A 24,063-nucleotide genomic window follows, 5' to 3' on the forward strand; every position below is an offset into this window, starting at 1 on the left:
GGAAATGGTTTTAAACTGAAAAAAAAAAAAAAAAGGGAGATTTAGATTAGATGTTAGGAGAAAATTCTTCACTCTGGGGGTGGTGGGGCACTGGAACAGGTTGCCCAGAGAAGCTATAGCTGCCCCCCATGCCCCCCATCCCTGGAGGTGTTCAAGGCCAGTCTGGATGGTGCTTGGAGCAACCTGGACTAGTGGGAGGTGTCCCTGCCCATGGCAGGGGGGTTGGAAATAAATAGTCCTTAAGGTCCCTTCCAACCCAAACCATTCTGTGATTCTTTAAAAATTACACTCCAAGTTCACAATGAATACCAGTGTATTATGCCTGTGCTCAAATAGTGTTCTGCATGATCTTTGAAAAGCTAAAAAAGAAGCCTGTAAAGCAAATATTGGGGGCTTCACAGTGGGGTAGAAAACAGATGAAACGTGGGTTTAAATTCGCTTTAGTTATGTTTCTATAGTTGTAGATGCTCCAATAATAGTTTTAATTATCACTAAATAGGAATACATGCTAAAATTATGCAAGAAATTCAGACTTAATCATAAACTCTGAAAATTATTTTAGACTAGTCTCCACATCAAGACTATTCTTTTAATGCCTATCATGTCTAGTAGAGAAGCAAAATGAGCATGTGGCGACTTTGAAACTGAAGTTCAAAGAAGTCTATCAACACATTAGGGGGCAAAAGAGAGTAAAGATTGCCTTTATTCTACAATACTGAACAGAACAAAAGGCAGCATCCATAAAGATGTATGATATAGGTGAGAGCATGGACAGAAAAGAATGAAGTGATGAAACACACCAGAGAAACACTCTATGAATTACATTTTCAGATTACCTGAGAATAAAGAAATCAGCATATATCCAGCAGATAAGCAATTAATAGTTTTATGAACAGGTAAGTACAGTTTCTGAGCTTGTTTCTCATGGTGCTTCTTCAATATATTTCCTGTACAGCTGCAGTACAATGAGATTCTGGTTGCTAAAACCACAGAGGTATCAACATTTTCCTTCACCTCCAACTTGTGCTGCAGCCTCATGTTCCTGTATCTACTCAGTTAAAAAAGACTGTAGGTGTACACACACAGACACAGAAGCACACACTTTGATGCTACTGAGATTGAATAGTCTATGTAATCTCAGTGTGTTTATATTTCTGTTCAACAAAAATGCTCCTAGAGGACGTTTTTTTCCCCACCATTTACATCTGATTCCCACTTTGCATATTGACATCGTCTCTTTTCTTTTTCTGTTCTTCTATACACAAACCGTTTCTAGTTATCTATAAAAAAATAAAAAATAAAAAGCTGCGGGAAGCCACATTAGTATCTAAGTTTTATACAACAACTTAGAAACCACTTATGGTTGTTAACAAGAATCAGATTGTTGACAAGAACTGGAGCATGGATTTTAATATAAAATTATATGCTTCCTGGACACCATTTTGAATGGTGTAAAATAAAAAGACATTAAGGTATGAAAATGAAGTAATCTTCAATTCACATGCCTATTTTAAAATATAAAGTGTGGGGAAAAATAAAATCAAGATTTGAGATGAATTTACTTATTTTAAAAAGTCACTTAGAAGATCCCTAACAGCAGTAGAAATATGTTCATTATGATTACAGAAATAACAACACTTTTAAATGTCAAAAGGTTTAAGTAAATTATTGTGATAGATATGAATATTGCATCCCACAAGTCAGGGTCTCCAATAACATTATAACACGAAATGGCAAGTAGCAGATTTTTTTAACTCACTCTGTAAAGAGATAAAAAACAGAATAAAGGGATATAATATAAGCACGAGGAGATCTGAATTGGCTCTCAACATCCATGTGTCAATTACTTTAAAATCAACCAGATTATGGTTCTTTTAAATCAGCCTAAACTTACATCCTTTTTTTTTTTTTTTTTTCGATAAAGGACAGATAACAGTGTATTTATATGATGAATGGCTTTTATCTTTTAAAAAAGCAAACCTAGAAATTTTAATGGGGTTAAAATCTCAGTGTTTTACATTTTAAAATCCTTGTCTATTAACAATCACCTCTGTCATTTCATAACATCATACCATGGCATCAAACACTGAAATAACCTTCTTCAAAGCTAGTGCCAGTGGAGACTACATCCTAGTTTATTATTCAGCTTGCTTTGACTTCTTTATCCTTATACAATGCCTATTTTTTGATAATTAATACTATCTTATTCTTAGACTACGCCTCAGAGAAATCTTTCATGTCACAGGCGAAGGAAAAGTAACTACTGTAGACTCAGAAAATAAGTTTCTATTGTCATCATAAAGAGGTTATAACGATGAGTCTCTAATAGAAGAGTACATACACTAACTTCCTACAATCACCTGGTTGTTTTTTTTGTTTTGTTTTGTTTTTTTTCTGGGGATCTTGAGATTCTAAAAAGATATTTTTGAAAGCAACCAGGGAGTGAATCACTGTTAAAGCCTTTAGGGAAAGCAACAAAAACCTGTCGTGTGGACTATGCCAACTTTGGCACAGAGAGCATTACCTTTGCCTTGATTGAAAGCCTTTTTAAAGCAATTCCTAACATTTCTTTTCCCTGTGGCACTTCCAACCTCATTCTAAGAGGATTTCTTTTTTCTCAGGGCCATAAGTATTCACATACAATTTATCCAAGGCTATCTTTGCTGTAGGCAAGGATCTGGCAGCTACTGTCTTTTCCATGACTGTTAAAGAAACAATGAGAAGTTAATATTCATACTCAAGTCAAATCATGATTACACAAAGTTACTGACACCTAAAAATGTCTGGTCTATGAAATTGGCTTGAACATTCGGTTGAACACCCACTGAATAGACAACTTTAAGAAAATAATTTTACTTTCAAGGTTTCACCCACAGGATGAAAAGTGCTGATCAAAACTGATAAGAAAATACACCTGCAGAGTTTGACCTCTAGAGAAACTCCCCATGATTTTCCCTCAGAAGTATTGCAGATTAAGAAAAATGTGATAGAGCTAAGGGCTAAGTTTGGAAGTACACAGCAGGGAAGTCCTCCTTGTACATGTTGATGATCTCACTCTTGAAACAGAGGAGATGGAAATCAATGCAATCATCTTTCTTTTTGCTCAATCAACTGCCATCTTGCTGAGTTACCTTGACAGAATAGCTCAACTTTTAATAACAATTTAGGGGAGAAAAGCTAAAAGTTCCTGTCCTGCTGAGAAATATAGAGGGAGGTCTATATGTAGTTTCTCTCTCTTTTTTTTTTTTTTTCTCCCTAGAATACTGATCTGAATTCTGTACACAATTCCTCTCTCTTTGAGAGCTCAGTTATACAGTCCCTTCCTTTCTCTTCTTCTGCTGCCCATAATTACCTGCTAATGTTTCTGTTCAGCTCTTTGTGTATTCATGTTCCAGTGTTTCACGGGCTATCTGAAACACTTATATAATTAATAAATAAATAAGTGAAAATAATTTTTGATTTTTTAATTTCAAAAGAAACGTTTTGTGCTTTTTTTTTTTTTTTCCCAGTAGAGCATCACAGAGCCACTGTTTGCTGTAGCCAAACAGTTGACATTGTAGTATAAGTAAGGGCAAGCGTAGCTCCCCAGAGTAGTTCTGCCACTGATGAGACCAGTCATCATACAGAACCATAATTTGTAGGTTTTTAAAGAGAATTTCCCGTATTTGTTGTAATTTTTAAACTACAAGCTCATTTCTGCTCTCTCATGTAAGTCCGGACAAACTCCAAAGTCAGAAAGCAGAAATGGAGCCTCTGGACAAAGGTTTGCTACATTTGTGTGCTTTATGTTAAGCTCCTACATCTATAATTAGGTTTGACAATAGAAGTAAACCTCAAAAGTGCTTAGCTAGTTCAGATTCAGTTTCAGTGGGACATACTGTCCACAAACATATATGAAACTCTGACCATTTATATGATCATCTATACATTTCTATTCAATATAAATACAGCTTTAAGCAGACTTGAGTTTTGAGACTTAAAACTTCAGGTACCTACATTTTATATTCTGACTTTTCATTCATCATTATTGTATTTACCTTCTTGTCCTTACAGACTATGCTATTTTTTTTCCATCTGTAAACAAAAAATATCCCTACACCATATTCTTATTGACCATCCCAATAAGAACATCCACTATCAAAGAGATACAGTGCACATTCCTTTAATTGACATTTTGTTGCATTTTTCCATCTTCGCACCGTAAGACACCTTAAACTCAAAGTTAAGGGATAAATAAACTAGTCATGTTTTGACTGTGACATAACCAGCTTCCAAGAACCACTAGTTGTTTTTATTAATATTTTTTCCATCTTCCCACCTGAAGAAGTTCCTATTAAATGCTGTCTTAAATAATATTTCAATTTATTTTCCATCACCATAGTATTTTATTTAGAAGGTAATTCAGTGAGGCAAACAAGTAAATATATATCCTCTCTATAGTTCCTATTCTTTTTGAACAGAGTACCCATGTTAATGCAAGCCATAAACAGAACAAATCTTCCATTAAATCATTCCCTAGAGAACTCATTTTGGTACACAGTTGGGGAAGGGTAAGATAATTAACTATTTATGAGTTCAAGAAATGGAGCAGGTACACCCATTGCTTGGTATTCGGTGCTTCACGTAAAGAAATATGACCAATACATTTCAGAGTCTTTGAATATGTGCCCAAGTTGTTCCTAGCACATAATTTGTTCTGTCTTTACTTGTCAGATTTCCCATTGTCAGAGGCAGGAGGAGTCTTCCCCCAACCAGTGTTTAACACGTTGCAATACTTTGCATCCTCCTTTATACATAGACAATAACAAACACTTGGGCTAAATGACCAGCTTTCAAATTCAGAAGCATTTGTTCCAAAACCACAAGCCATACATACAGTACACTTATTAGATTCATATATCACCATAGTACCCACCAGCCTTTGAATGTCAACGTGAACACAAGAAAGACCCTGCTGTGATGAGTTAGTATAACATCTTCACTAATAAGTAAATTAAGACATTAACAAGTATTTTTCTTTTTCAGATTCTACTTTTCAGAATTGTAAGATAAAATCAACCTAGTTTACAATGGAGGTTATTGCACTGAATTCAAACCCACAGTCACATAAGTAGTCACAGCAACCTATACCTCTACAGCTAAACAAATATTCAGCTTGCTTTCTAACTTGTATGTTTTGTTGCAGAACTGAGGAACATCCTGGAAGTAAGAAGACCACAACAGCTGACCAACCATTACTATTCAATAGGTTCATTATTGTCACAGTATCACACAAACTATTTTACTATTTTACCTGCCTTTACACATGCAATACAGATATGGATAACTTCTTCAAAATTATACTGTAAGGCTAAAGATTGTTGATAACTCAGTGAAAGAAAAATAACCACTGAAAGGATGATGAATTTCAAACAAATATACTGATAATACATGGTATTATTCCATGTTATCAAGTTACTAACTCCATGTTATAAAATTCCATATATTCAACCAACTCTTGAAACAGCAATCAAGAATTTTCTTGACAGTAGATTTGTTTTATATTTATTTTTCCCTGACTGCTATTTTACCATTCAAAATCTACCCGCATTTTATGGGAGACAACACAGAACATGATACTGCTTGAAGGTTTGTTCTCCTCTTGAAGAGACATAAAAGAGTTATCTGAAAAAACAGAGCTACAGCTGAAAACAGAACTAAAACAGCAATCAAAACAACTTATGCCAGTGTTATTTATTATCTTTTTCAAAAGCTAGTATTGATGCCAAGACCAACAGTCCAGATAAAAATCTTTGTTAGCAAGTCGCTTACCATATTTATTGATGATACAGGACCAATGCTGTTGACATAAATATCAACATCAATAACTGTTGGTTTTACTGTGGAGAAAAAAAAAAAAAAATCACTTAATATTATTTTGCAGCAAACATAAGTAATCACTTCAAACAGTTTCCTCCCCAATATCCATAAGGTTTATTCTTCAGATAAAATCAGGAGCTACTGAGAAATAAGGATTATGTATCTTTAAGGAAGACAAGGTTCTTTTCCTCCCCACCACTACAAATTGCCACAACTTACAGCACTTCATCATCATGATCCTCATTTATCTCAGCAGCAATTTGTTACAGAAAATTTTATTGATAAGTAGAGTAGCTCAAAGTCAAAACTTAAGTTGACTGACATGAAACTAAAAAAAATGCAATGTGTATCTTTTTTCCATTTCCTCAACATCCAGGTAGTTTAAAGGATGTTTCTTCCACACCAATATATATATATATATATTTTTATTATTATTATTATTATTTTTTTTCAGATTTTCTCATCTCATCAGTCCTGATTTTATCCTTAGATTAAATAACTATAAAATCAATTTTACTAAACCTGAGCAACTTTCCTCCTTTCAATTTAGACTCATTCCCTTCAACTCACGTTGCCTTTGCACTCATTCATCTAAAGCATTTGAATTTGATTTGGTTTAGTTTATACTAGTTTCTCACAAGAACTTCCATGTTTTCAGACTTCCAGAGTTTAATTCAAAGACAACAGGTAGGCCAGATATCCTTTCTTTAGCTTAGGCATCTAGGATCTATCTTTCTTTCAGCATGTTCAGTGTCATCATACCTGCTGAACATTATTCAGATAGCTCTTCCAGGTAATGTAGCATAACTCTAAAATAATGTCACTCTTCCATAAAGAAGCATGGTTTTTACCTGTACTGTCTTCCTTCGGATTCTGCAGGATATACATTAACTTCTATGCTGAGATCTGAACTGGTGTATTACTTGTCTCAATAGTTAGTTACTTCAAAACCAAATAAACATATATCATGTTCTAACCTGCATGGCCATAATTGATACAAACCTGTCCCTAATAGGCCAACAGCCTCTGTTCTCCCAGAGGCACTTTCCCTTTTCCATGGTCTTTAAAAAATCTCCAGAGAGCAATACAAACCACTGAAGTTGAGGAACTAACACTTCTATCCAACTATGGTGAACTCTGGACTTTTTTGTACTAAACCTTAAACCACCTGGGCTTGCAGGTACATCAGCTAACCAAAACTCAAGAGAGCCTTCCTCAGGCAAGCTCCTGAGTGGAGAAGTAAGGAACAGTTAAAAACCACAGTTGCAAGGGAAGCTCAGGAGGGTAACAGCTAATTTGAAGTTTAAGAAGCCACCCAACACAAAGCTGAAGACAGAAAAGAATCTCTGCATGCAAAAACAAATAATTTTTGCCCTATCCCCCAGATTTCAAACAATGAGATGCTGAGGAATTTTAAGAACCTGAAAAGTTACATGGTTCAGAAAAAAAAAATAGGCAAGGCAGGCTGTCTCATCATTTAACACTTTGTAATGTACTTCTCTCCTCATGAAGACCAGATCTAATGTTGCAAAAAAGACATTAAGATGTGTACAGATAGTGGTCAAAGATGATAATCATTCTCTGTAATTCGTGAAGCAGTGCACACTTCTTGAACTGTATGTGGTCAGAGCATCTGGGACCTCATTTAAGGTCATGGTTTCAAATTGTCTGCAGTAGTGGCTTATAAATTCAGATCTTCCCTTCAGCAAAAGAAAAACTGAACTCAGCTGAACAAGCACAACTGATTAATGCAACTCTAATTGTACCCAGCTAATAACTAAATAGGAGTCTAGCAGCTTCTGGTAATGAGACTCGCCTCAAAACGCAGTAATAAATGTCATTACGTAGAAATTGGTAATAGCAGGGAACTACAGCTAGCAAGATAACATACATGGAATAAAAGGCTTTGATCCAGATGGAAGGTCAACACCAAGGAGTTCTGGTAAACACTCGCTCTGAGCTTTTTCCTCTCTGCACTAGTGTGGCCTCACCTCAATTTCTGTGTGCAGGTTTGGGTGCCACAATACAAGAAGGGCACAGAACTATTACAGTGTCCAAAAGAAGACTACAAAGATAGTGAAGGGTCTGGAGAGCAAGACGTATGAGGAGCAGCCAAGGTCCCTTGGTTTGTTCAGCCCAGAGCAGAGCAGGCTGAGGGGAGGCCTCATGGCGGCCTGCAGCTCCCTCACGAGGGGAGCAGAGGGGCAGGCGCTGAGCTCTGCTCTCTGGGGACAGCGACAGGGCCTGAGGGAACGGCATGGAGCTGGGACAGGGGAGGGTCAGGCTGGGGGTTAGGGAAAGGTTCTTCATCAAGAGGGTGGTTGGACACTGAAACAGGCTCCCCAGGAAAGTGGTCACAGCACCAAGCCTGCCAGAGTTCAAGAAGCATTTGGACAGCACTCTCAGATATAGGGTCTGATTTTGGAGTGGTGCTGTGTGGAGCAAGGAGCTGGGCTCAATCCTTGTGAGTCCCTTCCAACTCAGGATATTTTATGATTCTGTGATTCTATGAACATTAACAAGATTAGACTTAGTGATGCACATCAGCATGCAATTGGATCTTGGGAGGATCAGGGACAAAGTTCAGGACCAGAACACAGTGCTTAGAATCCATTTTTTTTTAATCACTGCAGTTAAATATATAAATAGGTTATGAGATAATAATTTCTCCTGAATGTGCTGGGCCAAATTCCCTCCTGGTGAAAAAGAAATAAAAGTAAAAATAAAAATAAAAATAAAAATGAAGCATTGTTTTCATAGATGCTAAAGAGTATTTGGTCTTATGCACAGCAAAAGTCTAATCTTGAAGCAGAAGAAAACTAAACAGCAGCCATTTCTTATGTCAAACAAAGTCATCTTCTAGCTTCATAAAGTCCCAGAGAAATTAAAATTAAAATTAATAATAATAATAAAAATAATAATAAATCTATATAAGATACTATATTCCTACAACAGCCAAACAGACTGGAAGTTTCTTTGAGTGATATTTTGTTTTCCTAGGCAGAGGCATCAAATAGAATTGTATGGTAGGTATGTGTTCAGGTTTTGAAAGAAAAGGCAAAAAAGTAAATTTCTTGTTGCATGTGGTCTTTCATGGATATAAACATATACCTGGGAGAACCATCACGTATGAGTTTTAGAGTCCTTACACAAGATTTTAATTCAGAATACCAACTACGATGGGGCAAAGATTTTAAGATTACTTTATTCAAAATGCACTATGAAAAAGAAAATAACCAGGTCTGAAAGTTATCATGTCTTCTGTTTAGAAAGAACTCTTCCTCTACCAGTCTTCAAAAATAAACTGTGATGCAAGGAAAGACAGAAATAATCACACTATCAATTGTTCCAAGGCCTGCTCTGTTTTTCTATGTACTACATACAGTTGTGAACACTCAGTTCAAGGACTGACTAGGCCCTGTGTGGAGATGATGAGCTGCAAGCAGATGGAACCTTTCTTCTTGCACAGTCTCGTTGCTCAAGCAACAGAAGTGTTAGTACCTCACTAAAAGTGGCAGTGAGATTACAAATGGATCCTCAGCTTTAGGACTATTTTGATATCGGCAGCAACCCAAAATCATTCAAAAGAGCTGTCAGAAACCCAGAAAAATTACTGACAGAACCATGTATATATCACATACTGGACGTGGTGCTTAAGGACATGGTTTAGTGGGTGACATTGGTACTCGCATGATGGTTGGACCATGTGATCTTGAAGGTCTTTTCCAACCTTAATGATTCTATGATTCTATACAGGAGAGCAACTAAAGGTTGTCGACAAATGTACCAACCTTCTCAAAGTTCTTTGATACAGTTTTTAATATATGGTGGTTAGGTTTCCCTGAAAGACAGTGTAAGCACATCCAAGTAACTAGTGTTATGCTGCTACACAGTGCTATCTAAGGTTAGCTAACTGTTTATCACCATCATTACATCTTCAAACATGTTGGTTTTAATCGAGAAGGGGACTTATCAAGCCAATCAAAATATCTGCAAACAAAACTAGAGGTCACATGAATATTTAGCTAGTAGTCCCCATCTGATCCAAATGTCATGTCTTTGAGACAGATGAGTGTTTATATTCTGGTCAGTCTTGTGACTATCGCATTGCAAAAACATCCAAGTGAAATTTGTCTACAAACTTCAGACAGTTTAAGAGAAATCTAGACACAGGAGTTGTGAGTTCAGCACTGTCTGCAAAGCTCAGTAAAGAAGCCAGGTGAACACTTGGCCAGTAAGCCGAAAGCTAGGTCAGGTGTGTTCACACAACTACAAAATACAGAAACAATCGATTTTGTGTAGTCCTCTCTTAGATATACATTGGTGAAATAAACAGTGCCAGAACTTGAATCTCATTAAAATCCAAGTAGATTTTACTCCTGGACACATGGAAGCAGATCTAGTGTGTAAAAAACTGGGCAGGTAAATCAGAAAGATAATTTTAAAAGATTTGTGAGGAAATGAAAAAGGGTTTGTTGAATAAATTCACACATCTTTTAGTGAAAAAATCTTCAATAAGTTCCCAACATTTTAATGTGCTTATTTTGTATTTTAAATCATCCTGTCCTTTTAAAATCCTTCTACATTTTGGTGGATATCTGCTATTCAGAACTGACGCTTATTTCATGAATGAGACCGATTTTGCTTTCTTCCTACAGAAAGCTTCCTCCACATTTGAAGTCTGTCCAAATAGCATTTATGATTCTGCACAAATCATAAATATTTAGAATTATTTTTAAAAGTTTAATGTCTATAAATATTTTTATTGGAAAGCTCATTTAAGCATGAATAGAACTGTCTGGGCTCTCATAAATTTTAAAATAAAATTCATTTTTGTAGAGGTTTAACCTTTTTTACATTGCTCAAGCAACTCTCAAATCTAAATTGCGCTTTTTTTAATCAATATACTGGTAGTAAAAATCTTATGGATCAATATACACTTATTTATAGAAGCAAAGCAATTAGCAGTAGATTTTTAGAAGGCACATAACCTGTTCATGAAATACGCAGACCCTAAACTCAAAGTTCCACAAGGCTCCTGATCAAAAAAGTTTTCTGAACACGAAAGATTTACAAGATTGGTCTTATGGTAATGAAATAGTCCTTGAAATTACCCTGCAATTATATTTTACATTATCTCATTTGCACATAAATTGCTATTTTTAAACTGCAGAAAAGCAGTAATAAATCTTTAGACAGTTATTGGTAACTGTAGTAGTTGTGATTATTGTGTTATTGTTTACTTTCCATTAGTGGTGATGACTATTAATATTTTCCTACATGACCTTACAGGTGACATCTAATTACTTTTTTGTTCCTGTAAAACAAACTGCTATTGCTAACAAGTCCCTTCGCAGAGAGAGTTGTAGTCAGCTAAAACTTCTGTATTTTAGGACAAATTACCACACTTGAAAAAAAAAAAAAAAAAAAAGGTTAATGGGTCAGTGGGGTGGGGGGGAAATTAAGGAGCCATTTTTTCAGCACAGCAGAGAATGGGCTCGAACAAGTCCTTCACTTGCTACAGCCAAGTAAACTCTGACAAAACAGTCACCCCCATGATTTAAAAACAAACTACCGAAAGGGAACTGCAAATGAAAATCAGAATGAAGATTAAAAATTGTGTGTAGACTTGAAAGACAATGTGAATGAACGCAGTACCAGGATGAGAATAGAGTCTTTTGAACATGATAATATTCACGTGCTAGGTTCTGTTGCCTTTCTATCCAGGACTGTGAATGACAGCATACACATAAAAAGACTCCCTCCACCAACTATGAATCTTTTATCACTTTTATTCTACTTTCACTATCAGCATCAATCAGTCATTAGCACTTTCATCTTTCATTTATCTTTCCCCAATGCACAAGCTGTGATTTTTATGGTATTGTGGTGTTTGGCAATGAAAACTGTAGCCCTTACATGGTTAGGCTGGTTTTACTATGACTCCCTGAAGTTTCCATTATGGCTTTATTTATATTCATGGTGGGTAGTTCCTATGTGGTACCATAAGACCCAACAACAATTAAATTTGTTCCTGCAAAGTCTGGCAAGCTAGCAAACAAGGTCTGGATGAATAACACTAGTTACAGGAAAACTATACAATTGCAAAAGAGAACAACAATGTTTTCAAATAATATGTGCAGAAAATTCTCCTTCCTTAAAGATGACAGAAAAATCTTCTGCTTTGTGCTACAACCTTGAAGTGAGAAATGTAGCACTGTACATCTGCCAAATTTACAAATATCTGCCCAGAAAGCATCTTTGATAAAACCAAAAATAAAAAAACACCTGTAAATATATTTCTGCATTTTGAAGAGCCAGCATAGTCTAGGTAACCACAAAAATAAAGAGAGAGATAAAAGGGGACGTGTAATGGGTATCTCAGACTTTTCCTGACTTTTGCCTAACTTTCGATCTATGGCTTCCTGAAACTATATGCTGCTTTCCCTGCCTCAACTCTGATTCCTTAGGTGAATCTATGGAAAAGAAAAGAACTAGAAGCTGCTATATATAATTTTGGGTCTGACAGTTTAGCTAAAGAGTTTGGCAAATATTAATTGTTAACTAAACTTCCCTACCAACAATGCCTCTTAAGACTCGGTCTGAGTGTGTATCAAGTCATTTCAACAAGTAATCACTGCCAGGAAACAAGACTCTGAATAAGTTATCTGAATAAATGAATTATTTACATTCACACAGATCATGTTTTAATCTAAGGGACCTTGCTGTTAAGTACTCAGTTAAAATGTCTCTTTCTCAAAAACAAACCCAGTATGTCTCTGTCAATCCAATAGACTACATGCAAGACTTAACTACTGCTAAGGTACAAGTGGCTCCTGAGAAATGAGACAAAAGAGCAGTCTTATCTGCAAAGAACTGTATTACTTGGGTTCCGTTATTAGATTAGTTTCAGAAAAACACAATGTTTGAATACTGAAATATTTCTATATGTTGAAACATTGTCAGCTTCAATTAAAATTTTGCTTTTCAGAATTGATTTAAACCAGGTGTTCTAAAAAAAAAAAAGGCAAACAAAAATGCTAAATAACAATAAGCCACATTCTTTTTTTCTATTTAAGCAGAAACATTACATTTGAAGGCTGCAGGGTCACTACATTAGAATAAAACTTCTCTAATTATCCTTCGAGTATGTCCTGTAAGAGTTCTACCCAAGAGGAGGAGGAGTAAAAAGTACAGTTTTTCCCCTTGACAGCTGAAAAGCTGTGAACCAAACCAGGTCAGCAATCAAACTCACAAATTCCCCTTTGCTCAGCTCCATGGTTAGGATCTTAGAAAAGCAGAATGTATGCGTGAAAAAAGTTAATTGTCAACAGCCTATGCTAATCAGGTATGTTCTCATGCTAGATTTTGAATGAAGCTATGTTTGATGTACTGTCACTACACTGTCACCAGAGTAGGATTAGGTGCAACAAGCACCTTTTTATGTCACATTTTAAAACAGACTTGGACTGCAGATTTCAAAATCTAAAGCTTGGGCTTTGGAGTAGCCATAGAGCAGTTTATCCATTATTTATTAGCCTTGTTACTAATATTTGAGAAGTGTTTGTGGCAAAGTTTGCAGAACGAAGTGTCAATTACTAAAGATGCTGCAGAATTAAAACTCCTGCAAGCAACTGAGAAATCCCTTCTACCCTCCCACACAGAACAGAGATTGCTCTTACTTGTACTGAATAGCAACCCTTTTCTCAGGAACATTCCTCATATAGGTGTGCTTTTACATAAAGCATAGGAAATAACTGGCACCAAAATAAGTTTCATATTTACTGTATTACCCGTGGAAACAGGCAGCTAATGGATTTCCAGTTTGGTAACTGAACCAGAACAAAAGTTTTCTGGATAAGGACAATCCACTTTCCTTAGTATCAATAAAAATCAAAACATTTCTGATTTTTTTTCTTATGCTCTTTTTTACCTCCTGAGCTCTCACTAGATTCAGCCAATTCTTATCTGAGTCTTGACCACAGCATTCCTAACTTATTTTATATAACCTATAAACCTTCCCTATAAACCATATAGCCTCCCATATAAACCTAAACTGAACTAGTCTCCACAGTCTTCTGTGGTGATCAATACTAGAAACCAGGACTATGACTCTTCCTTCCTGAGAGCTAGCATAACACAAACAAGTTCCTCTCTCTCTCCTTCCCATTTTGTAGTACCTTTAACCACTGCTGAGACCTCCACGTAGAACTGTCTATAATCAGTCCTTAAATGACAGCTATCTCTCTCCCTACTTCCTAAGCACTCTGACACTGTCTCTCATAAGCTAGCACAAAAGGAGCCTTACACCAGAAAGTAGTAATTTTGCCTTGCATGACAGTTTACAGCTTTCTCTGTGCAATGATATAGGAAATATTTTGATCTGGGAGGCAATAAGCAACCCCCTGTCACCACATATAGGGAAGCCTTGCTGGAGCTAATTTAAAGAATATCAGGTGTGGCAATCAGCAGCTAGCAAAAATAACTTGACAGCCACAGCGGTAATAGCCTGTGGTGCACTTTAGGGTGCATTTCTGCAAGGCCCGCCGGGAAGGCAGGTCAGAGAGAAGAAAGGTTCTACTGCAGCCTCAGAACTCAAGGTTTTCATTAAGCGTGTGCTTGAAAATGCACATCTTCTTTAAAAAGCAACAGAATAAAAGTTGTGCCCACTCACCCAACAGATCTGCTCCTGGCATGCACTGAGAAACTGCTTAAATCAGCTACAGAGAAAACTTTCATCAGCCTGAAAAGAGAACTGCTATTAAACCCTGCCTGGCCAGCACAGTAAATGCATGTCGGACAGAATTTACTCTACTGTTTGTCAACAAAAATGAGCCCACCTATTTCTACTTCCTAAGCCTTTACAAACCTATGCAAGGCACTGAAAGTTGCACAGCTGTTTGTGAGACTACTCTGGTCTTGACAAAATTGGCTAACAAAAATACTTTAGGAGCAAAGAAAACCAGATTGACACTCCATACAGACAGAATCTGTGGAGTCAGAAGACAAAAAGGCATTAAAATAGGTTTATGTGGCTGGGCATAAATATAAATAAATAAGCATACACTTTAAAGTGAATTCATTTGAGCTTGTAAATAGACAATAAATACAGGGGACCAATAGAGGCTATAGGGATGACATAAAGGATCACAGAGGAATCTTAGTTATTGCAGTTTTGTCAAAAAAAAAAGGAAGAAAAAGCAGGCATTGGCAGTCAAACTGCCACAGAACACAAGTTGATGATGCTACCTTCAACACGTGCAGTTCAGATCTTTCCCCGACAGAATGATACATTTGAAAAACCAAAGATGCAAACATGCAATACAAATCATCCTACTGCTCTTTTCTACCCTTTAGTGAATAATATCATTAAAATCAATATTATTCATAGTTGTTTTGTCTCTCCCATAATGTTCTTGCCTCAGGTCTGACTTGATGTCAGCTAAGTAACTCTAAGGCACAAGAAGTTCTGTCTTGTAACTTTATATTCCTTGATTTGTTTTTTTTATCTTTTTTTTTTTTTTTAAGCTTCATTGCTAACACTTACGATCACACTCTACTTTCAATTGCCTTGCCCTGGGTAGTTTGAGTACACTCTAGTAGTCCCCTCTAGTTGTTTTTTTTCTTAGCAGCACTATTTTGCCTCAGTCTCTGAAATAGAGGCTAATTGAAAGTATTAAACTTTCCCTGGCAGATCATAAATAATTGCAAAGATCATTGCAGCAGCCTGAAATGCAGGGGAAATAACATCTACAATGTTGGGCTTTTTTAGGCTTTTTTTTTTTTTTTTAAATGCTAAACCAGAAATTTATCAATTTCCTAACTCCACTTTCTTGCATTAGGAACACCATGGGGAAAGGTAATGGACAGCAGTTCTGGCTGTTTATACCTGGCAAGCATCTGTAACTCCATGTTCTAGTCCTGTTGTGTTCTGGGAGAGGTATTTCAGGAGCTGGGAAAAAGCGCAGGTAATTGCAGGAAGGCTGGAGAGCACTTGGTCAGACTGCAGGGTGTGTTTAAGAATACCCTTTGCACTGAAATTAGAGTGCTGAGGTAACTGCTTGCTAAAGATGCTTAGGGAATGATTGTGTTCTCTACAAAGTACTGGAGAAATAACGTGTTTTCTTCCACAGCAGCAAGTTGATATTAAAAAGGAAGCTCAGAGTTCAGCTCAGCTTATGAATTAACATTAATATTACTACTGCCTTGTCATGACTTAAATTTTGCACATTAGTTATTGCTTCTTAGAAAACAAGATGAAATAAAGTCTTCTTCCTGAGGTAAGCAAACTAGCTACCAAAAGTCAATTCTTGAGACATATAATGCTCTTCGTGCTCCAAATGAGTACTGTGTCCCAATATCAGTTTAGGGTGAGTTTTTTTTCCTCTCCCTACTAAATTCCAAAACCTCTCACATAGTAACCTTTTTTATGGGTTAGGTGAGTTTCAAAACAAAAGAAAAAAAAAAAAGTTACTAATATCTCTCACACATAAAGCTTACTCAGGGAATGTGATGACCCACCTTGTAAATTGGGTGAAACGTTTACTTTGGAGGAATACACTGTTACATTTTTTTTTTCCATATTTAAGACAATTTAAATTCCATATGGAAAGTAAGTGCTAAACAATGTAGTGCAATAAAGCTAGTTTTTATTTTCTAGGACTCCATTGTGCACTAGGCTGTTCTTTATGGAAGGTGAGAAGGAAGGCTTCATTAAAGTAAACTGAAGTTTAGTTTTCTTTGCCATGGGCTATTTAATTTTCTTGTGGTTTGAGTTTTCTTAAAAATAATAAAATAAAATAAATAAAATAAAAAAACACAGAACTTAGATTTTGAATCAGTTAATCAAAAAAAAAAAAAAAGAGCAATGGCAAAAAAGCCGGGATATTAATGAAATACATTAAGACTGAGATTTTTCTAGATGTAATCATCATAATCATTCTACTCTGTGGCCTGTTGATTTGTCTATTATTTCTGTTCTTGTTTTATTTGATAAAGAGAGAGTAAAATTTCAAGGCCAGAACTTGTATCCTACTAAATGGCAGGAGTTAATTCAGTGTGATGTCAGGAAAAAAAAATAAAAAAAAAAATCACTCCACATGCTTAGAAAATATTGTATATTCTGTGAATGGGTCTTCACTTCGAAGGACTTTAAAACATACTCTGGAATACCTGCCTAAGGAAGAGATTTTAAGACCTTCACAGTTCAGAGTGGATTTACTTGTTACCTGGGACTGGTTCCTTTCAGACCATGCAACAGAGCCGTGATTCTCAGCCCTATAATTGTACCTGGTAAAAAGTGGATAGAAATGATGCTAAGATGCTTTGTCTCCATAAAACACTTCTTTAATCAGTACACTAGCATAAGCTCTTCAGTGTGAGGTGCTTTCTCTTCTCTTCCTTTTTCCTTTTTTTGTTTTTCCCCCCAGTTCCAAGAGACATGCACGTTCTGTGATATGCTGGAAAACCACCAGATGCTACCATTAAAATGAAAACCCGCACAAGTTTTGATAGTTACAGAGACAAGAACTCTATGAAGTGTGTGGCCACAGGGGATGCAGTCAGACATGCCCCTACTGGTAGAACACTTTGTTTCTGAAGTCTGAAGGCTCCTTTTACCTACACGTGTTTAAGTTGTCATATTTCTGATACCCTTCACAGCGTAACTACTCTGCCTGATCCTTGTTCTGTTCAATCCTTCCTTTAAAATCCTGGCTTGAAAGCTTGAACGTGATGCCTGTACTGCCCAGCACCACCAGCTGAACACAGATTTGAGCACGTGTTCTGACCAACATTCAATTACATGAAAACCAAGGCCAAACATAAGGGAGGATAAGAAACAAAACAAACAAAAAGCACTGCCAAAAAGAAAAATGCAAGCCCTGGCCTGGTATATTAGCATTGACCTATAGACTCTTTACAGTACTTTAGATGGGCTGGGTGGGATAGGAGGAAGGAGAGCGGCTGAGGGTCTGTTTACAAGGGTCCACTCACTGATGAATATACTCCTGGCCTGGAGGTGATGTGATTACTGAATTACTTGGTGCCCAGAGTGCGGCAAGTGGGCACTCACAGTATGCCTGTGCAGTGCCAGAAAGTACCTGGACATACCTGAGTTAATCAGAATGTCAGGTTCCCTAGGAAGGATAAAAAAAAAAAAAAAACACAGAAAAGCCACCACCTGAGCTAGCATGCACTCTCATTTGTCATATTCTCCTCCCTGTGGCCTTTGGTTTCCAAAAGTGTGTTCCCCAAAAAAATAAAAAATCCAGTCCTAAACTATGAAAGTCCAGAGAACTCCATTCCAACTACATTCAGAAAGGAGATAATTTCTTAAGGAGCACCGCTGAAGCTACCCACTGTTAGTAATAGTGATTTTGCAATAGAGATTGGAAAGCTGACTGTAGAGCAATGTGGCATGAAATGGTCAATCTCCTCTGTCCTGTAGAACAACTGATTTGCTTACAGGCAGCATTGCACAAATTTAAGGTCATAACAAGTAGCTGACTGCATGTGAGTCCTGGATTTAACCCTCAGTGCCTTTCGTAGGCTGCACTTCTGCTTGATTCTGAAGACTACTTCTCTCTTCCTGCACTGGTTAATTCCATGTTTTTTATAAACTCCAAAGCATGCATTTTCTTTTTCTACACTCTATATTATCTAGTCTACTTCTTTCCCCTCCCCTAGAGCTTTTACTGATAACATATTAACACTGGGACCTTCAGGGTAGGGATACAGTTCTGTGGCCAAGAGAAGTCGACCATCTCATTCAGGTGATAACCTTCTCCCAGATGGAAAGGAAGATGTGCCAGTGTGTGAGCAACCACCTGGCAATTCAGGGAAGCAAGATATAATGTCTGATTCTCTAACATTCCCCTGATGTTCTCCTTGATAAATGCTTAGTCTCCTCAGCTTCAAAAGGGCAACGTTATTTATCTGCAAAGGTAGGTGAAGAGAGAAGAGGGACCAGGGAACAGGGCACAGAGGTGAAGTAACTTCTCCAGCATCTGAACAACACTCAGCGCAAGTTCTGAAGTAGCCAGATTCCTATCAGTGAGAAAAACGGCTTAGGGCTGAGATGCTTAGTAGAAATAGATAGATGTAGTCAAGAACTGTAAAGTATTTCTTTGGTACTATATACAAAGAGCTATGTAATTTAACTCCTTTCTATAAAACAGGATTTATGAAAGTTTGTGGAGAGACAAAAGGAATTACTTTGGTAACAATGATTTTCCAGTGCTGTAGGCTATGTCTGACCTCTATAATTTTACAGCAACTGACATGGGGACTTTGAATGATTACTTTGCCCCACATTGGCATAACATAATTTACTTCAACTGAAGTCAGTGATATGAAGACATAGTGTACAAAGTAAAATTAAAAAAAAAAAAAAAAGTCTGAGAATGTCTTCCAGATGTTGATATGGATTGCGGAACTGTATTAAAGCACTTTTCCACAAGATATTAAAGATCAGCTGAATCCAACATGACAAACTAAGTAGGAGAGAAAAATGACACTCCATCATAGAAGCAGAGACGTCTATCAAATATGATCTTAGTAAATACTACAGAAAAACAAAGTGGTATCTATAAAAAGAAATATAAAGTACCCTTCTTTCATAGCATGGCATAGTGTTGTTTTTTTTCTGGTGTTTTTTTTTCCCCTCTGGAATTGTTGTAACATGTAGCTGTGAGACACAAATAATTCTAAAGGGAAATACCCACAGATAGCTCTTACTTACATCTAAACTTACCCAAAGGGATGACCTAGTAAGTACATCAACACATATGCCATCACAAAATAGTGGTCTGTTATAATCAGTGGTAGAAGTTCTCTCTTTAAACTCTTTTCAAAAATTTAGCAACAGTAAATTATCTTTGGTGGCTGTTTCCAGCTTCCCCTCTTCCCAGTTTATTCTGAACTACATGCAAGGTGCAGTAAATGTAAATGATAAGTTATCTCTGATTTCTGTCACACAAGCTGGACAGCAGTTGTGCTACAGCCATTCTGATCTAAAGCTGCAAACAAGACATAACCATAAAGGTAAAAAATATTGGCTTGAAATAACATTATAAAAATTAAAAAGAGATTTAAAAAGAAAATAGCTCAAAATGGTTATATGTTATACATAGGTAATTACTAGCTCATATCTAAATGTATTCCTGTATGTATGAGTACTGCCCATGAGACACTTCATTCTATCAGATTTCACTGGAGATAAGGTATTTGCTGGTTTGGGGGAGAAAATACCTATTTACACAGGCAAGTCCTAGTGTCTTCTTCTCATCACCAAGGAACATAACTTCTGTGATCACACTTTAGAGGCAGTAGATGCACACTCTTCTCTTGCTGTGCCCTACTTTTTGATTTTAATATACCTTTTTTTTTTTTTTTTTTGATTACTCCTCAGAGCCTGTGGCTTAAGTTTTCCATATGCATGTATTGGATGACAAAAGAGGTAAGTTTGTTCACAAGCCTGCCAAAGACCTAGAGCTAGCCTTTCCGTTTCTTTGTACAAACTATACACACAAAATAGAGTTTAGCATGCCAAATTACCGTCACATCTTCCCATGAGAATTAGTATTTAGAGGAAGCTCACTTGGAAATGAACGTGAGCCAAAGACACTTAATCTCCACTCTCACAAACATTTGTGTGTGCTAACCAAAATGTAACATAATGCCTTTTCTGTGTCCGTAGATACTTTTCCTCCCTGTGCAGAAAGGAGTACTTACTTCCAATATCTGGCCGTAGCTTTTTGTCATACTCTCGCAATAGCTTGTTTAGTATGAGAGTCACATCTGTGTCCTGTGTTTTTGGAGCTAAAACCCATTTTTGGTTGGTTGTTCCATCTTCATATTCATCTTCTTCAACCTTTCTGGAACTGCAATAACAAATCAAATAATAGATATTATTTTACATAACTAGAAAATGAGAATTCACATTCTGAGTAAATCTGCAGAGTCTTTTTAAGAAGTTCTAGATTTCTCCCTTGGTTTTGTCTATCTACCCACTCTTAAGCTGTTTTTACAACAGGATATTCCCATTAACAGCTGATGAGTATCTGAGGATGGGTCAAAAGTGAAACTCATTTTGAAGTTGTCTTCTGCCAGTCTCTCAAGTAAGTAATTATCTGTGCGTTAATACAGCTATCAGAACAGTATTTAACATCCTATATTTTAAACAACCTATCCCAACTGCATAGTTACCCAATACATTTACAATACACTCTTACAAGGAGCAAACATCTGCAGTATTATTTTATGAATCCATCAAGACAACTGATCCATCTCTTGCACGAAGGCTAATAAGAGTATTAAAAATTCAGACCTTTTAATACTTCCTGATCATTTTATCTTATTAATAAATTATTATATTCTCAATGCCTGAATCTCAGAGTTTAATGTATTACAAGGCTTAGAATTAAGAGCTTGCTCCTTGAATATAAGATGGATTATCACAAGCACACAAATACGTTTCATAAATTAATTGGAATTTCAGAGTCTCCCTGTGGTTTTTATGACATTTTTAAAAAACAGCTCTACACCAAGAGTTATGACTCTCTTTTCCTTCACAGGTGGATTACTTTTATTTTAAGAGAATGGTAATGCAAATGTGGTGAAACTACAGTTGCCCAGGAATCACAGCTAGAGCTACTTTCACACGTGACTAATTTCATTTGTGCAGCTTTTTTTGTGCACGAACAGTAAAATGTTGATTTGAAGATGTATCCTTTGGTATCTTAGAAACCAAATCTGTTTGATCTCTCTCGCTGGAGAAAATCCATTACAGTTAAACTGAGATGAAGTTATTGGGAGAAAAGGTAACCTCAGTGGCAGAACCCACAGCAGTAATCATCTATTGCTTGGACCTGCAATTGCCCTGGCAATGTGCTATCATTTTGCATATTAGCCACAAATCGCTTGATATGACCTCACAAATTGCAGGTGACCTGGGTACAATTTCTTAATATTTTTTTGAAATCTAGCCCCTAAGAATCTTGTACTGAGAGAGCTCATATAACCAAGTTCCAGAAGTACATAAAACTTGGGGAAATATTTGAATAGATGAGTTACTTCTCTGTTAGAGAGTTGTATTTTTTATAACTTGATCTTTTTTTTTGTTGGAATTCACCCAATGAGTATTTAAAAACCCTAAGAGGATCCTTTGTTTTTTCTTTTCTCCCTCAGGTTTACAACAAGCCATATGTTTTAATATTGCAGTTCCGGGACCATTCTCAAAGGAGGCACCATCTCCAAGCACACACAGTTGATATTCCACAGCTGAAACACTGCAGTGATGCTGAATTGCTGATAGGAAAGGAGTACACGATCATACGTCTTTTTCTGCTACACTCACCACAACTTTACTGGAGACATTCAGACTGCACGTGGAAACAAGAATCGAGTTCATGTAGGATCATGATTCCCATTTCAGGGAGCAGCTTCTTTATAACCAGTTGCTAGTACGATTCTAGGCACTAACAGAGCTCTTAAATCCCCTCAAACTAGCAGCTTGCTTCCTAGAAAGCACCTCCAAGTGATGTAAATTCCTACCTACATCCCAGATTAAGACTGGGGGTGGGAGAGGTTTCATAGTGAATCAGACCAACACAGTAGATAGACATTTTTCAAGGTGTTTTGTTCTCCTCCTCAAGAGTTTCACTTCTCTTGCTCGCCTCTGTGCAATTAGATTCTTGGAAGGCACCTGAGGTTGCCATTTCCCCTGTAGCCTTACTGGGGACTGCCAAACTCCCAGCTTATTCCTGCTGTCCATAGGGATGATGTTGGGCCATTCCCAAAGGGTGAGGAAGAAGGGCTACACACCTTCCCCAAACCCCCCCCTCAGGGGCCACTAGCTTTGACCCTATGAGGAGACAGAGGAGGCAGCAAGCAACCCCCCAAGCAGAAAGGCTTTTCCCCAAGAGGCTGTAGGTGAATGGGCTTATTTCATGGGTCAAGAGTGCCCAGGATCTGCACTGGGGGCTGCCGCGAAGCAGCCTCGGGTTCCTGTGAGGACTTGGGAAGGGCAGAGGGAAGGGAAGGGAAGGGAAGGGAAGGGAAGGGAAGGGAAGGGAAGGGAAGGGAAGGGAAGGGAAGGGAAGCCCTGCCCGTCCCCAGGCCCCTCTCCCGCCTCGGGGTGCCGGGGCCGCTGGCAGCGCCCAGGACCCCTGGGGGCCATTTGGCCCCGCGGGGTTCATGGCCGGCAGCGGGCGAGGCGGGCAAGGGCAGCCCCGGGCGCGCTGAAGCGACCCCGGGCCCCGGCAGCTGCAGGCAGGGTAAAACTTTCTGCCGGGCCGGCTCGGGGGGAGCCCTCTCCGGCCCCCTCCGCCGGCGTTTGGGAGGGAAGCCCCGGGACGGTGGCAGATGGGAGAGCCCGGTGTCCGCACAGGGCGGCGAGCACCCGGCAAACTCCGGAGAGCCGCCCTCGCAAACCCCGGCGCGGGGAGGAGAGGAGACGGAGGGGTGGGGAGGCGAAAAGGGAGCGGGGACTTACCGGGCGTGAAACACCGAGAGGAGGAAGAAGACGGCGAGGAGCTTAGCGGGCATGGTCCGGGCAGAGCTGGCCAGGTAAGGGGTGTAGCGGGACCAAGGAGAGGCTGCGGGAGGCTCGCATGCGAACGGCGGCGAGGCGAAGCTCTGAGTCTCCCCTCCCGTGTCTCCGCAGCTTTATACCCTGAAGAAAAATACCCCCGTTCACACTGCTCCGGGAAGGGAGGGGGGAGTGAAAAAAAAAAAAAAAAAAAAAAAAAAAAAAAAAAAAAAAAAGCCAAAGTGGGCTGGATAGGGGGGGGAAATCCCCGTCGGAGAGCCCCTGCCGGGGCCAGAAGCAGAGCGGGGTCTCGGCGGTGTGAGCGAGCTGCGGCGCTTCCCGCACCCCGCCCGCAGCCGTCGGGAGCAGCGGGGCCGTCCCTCCCGCTCCCCGCCGTGCCCCCCCCGGCTGCTGAGCCCCGGCCCCGCCGGGGAAGGGGCGCTCCTCGCCTCCCTGCTCCTCCCCACGCACGCACACACCTCCCTTCCCTTCCCTTCCCTTCCCTTCCCTTCCCTTCCCTTCCCTTCCCTTCCCTTCCCTTCCCTTCCCTTCCCTTCCCTTCCCTTCCCTTCCCTTCCCTTCCCTTCCCTTCCCTTCCCTTCCCTTCCCTTCCCTTCCCTTCCCTTCTCCTCCCCGCCGCGCAGAGCCCAACAGGTGCCCCCCGCACCTTCCTC

General features: G+C 38.5%; 1 protein-coding gene across 2 annotated transcripts in view; it reads right to left on the reverse strand.

Annotated features, from left to right (window-relative positions):
• GABRG3 (gamma-aminobutyric acid type A receptor subunit gamma3) overlaps positions 1-23,547 on the reverse strand; it is a 337,250-nt gene extending 313,703 nt beyond the window's left edge. For both annotated transcript variants that reach the window (XM_032201704.1, XM_032201711.1), the window contains exons 1-3: positions 23,354-23,547; positions 20,593-20,741; positions 5,812-5,879 (exon numbers count right to left, since the gene is read on the reverse strand). In XM_032201704.1, the coding sequence (XP_032057595.1) occupies positions 5,812-5,879; positions 20,593-20,741; positions 23,354-23,406 (270 nt within the window). In that variant the 5' untranslated portion in view covers positions 23,407-23,547. The remainder of the gene's footprint in view (positions 1-5,811; positions 5,880-20,592; positions 20,742-23,353) is intronic.
• Between the last annotated feature and the right edge of the window lie 516 nt (positions 23,548-24,063).

Source organism: Aythya fuligula, chromosome 1, assembly GCF_009819795.1.
Source record: "Aythya fuligula isolate bAytFul2 chromosome 1, bAytFul2.pri, whole genome shotgun sequence".
NCBI lineage: Eukaryota > Metazoa > Chordata > Aves > Anseriformes > Anatidae > Aythya > Aythya fuligula.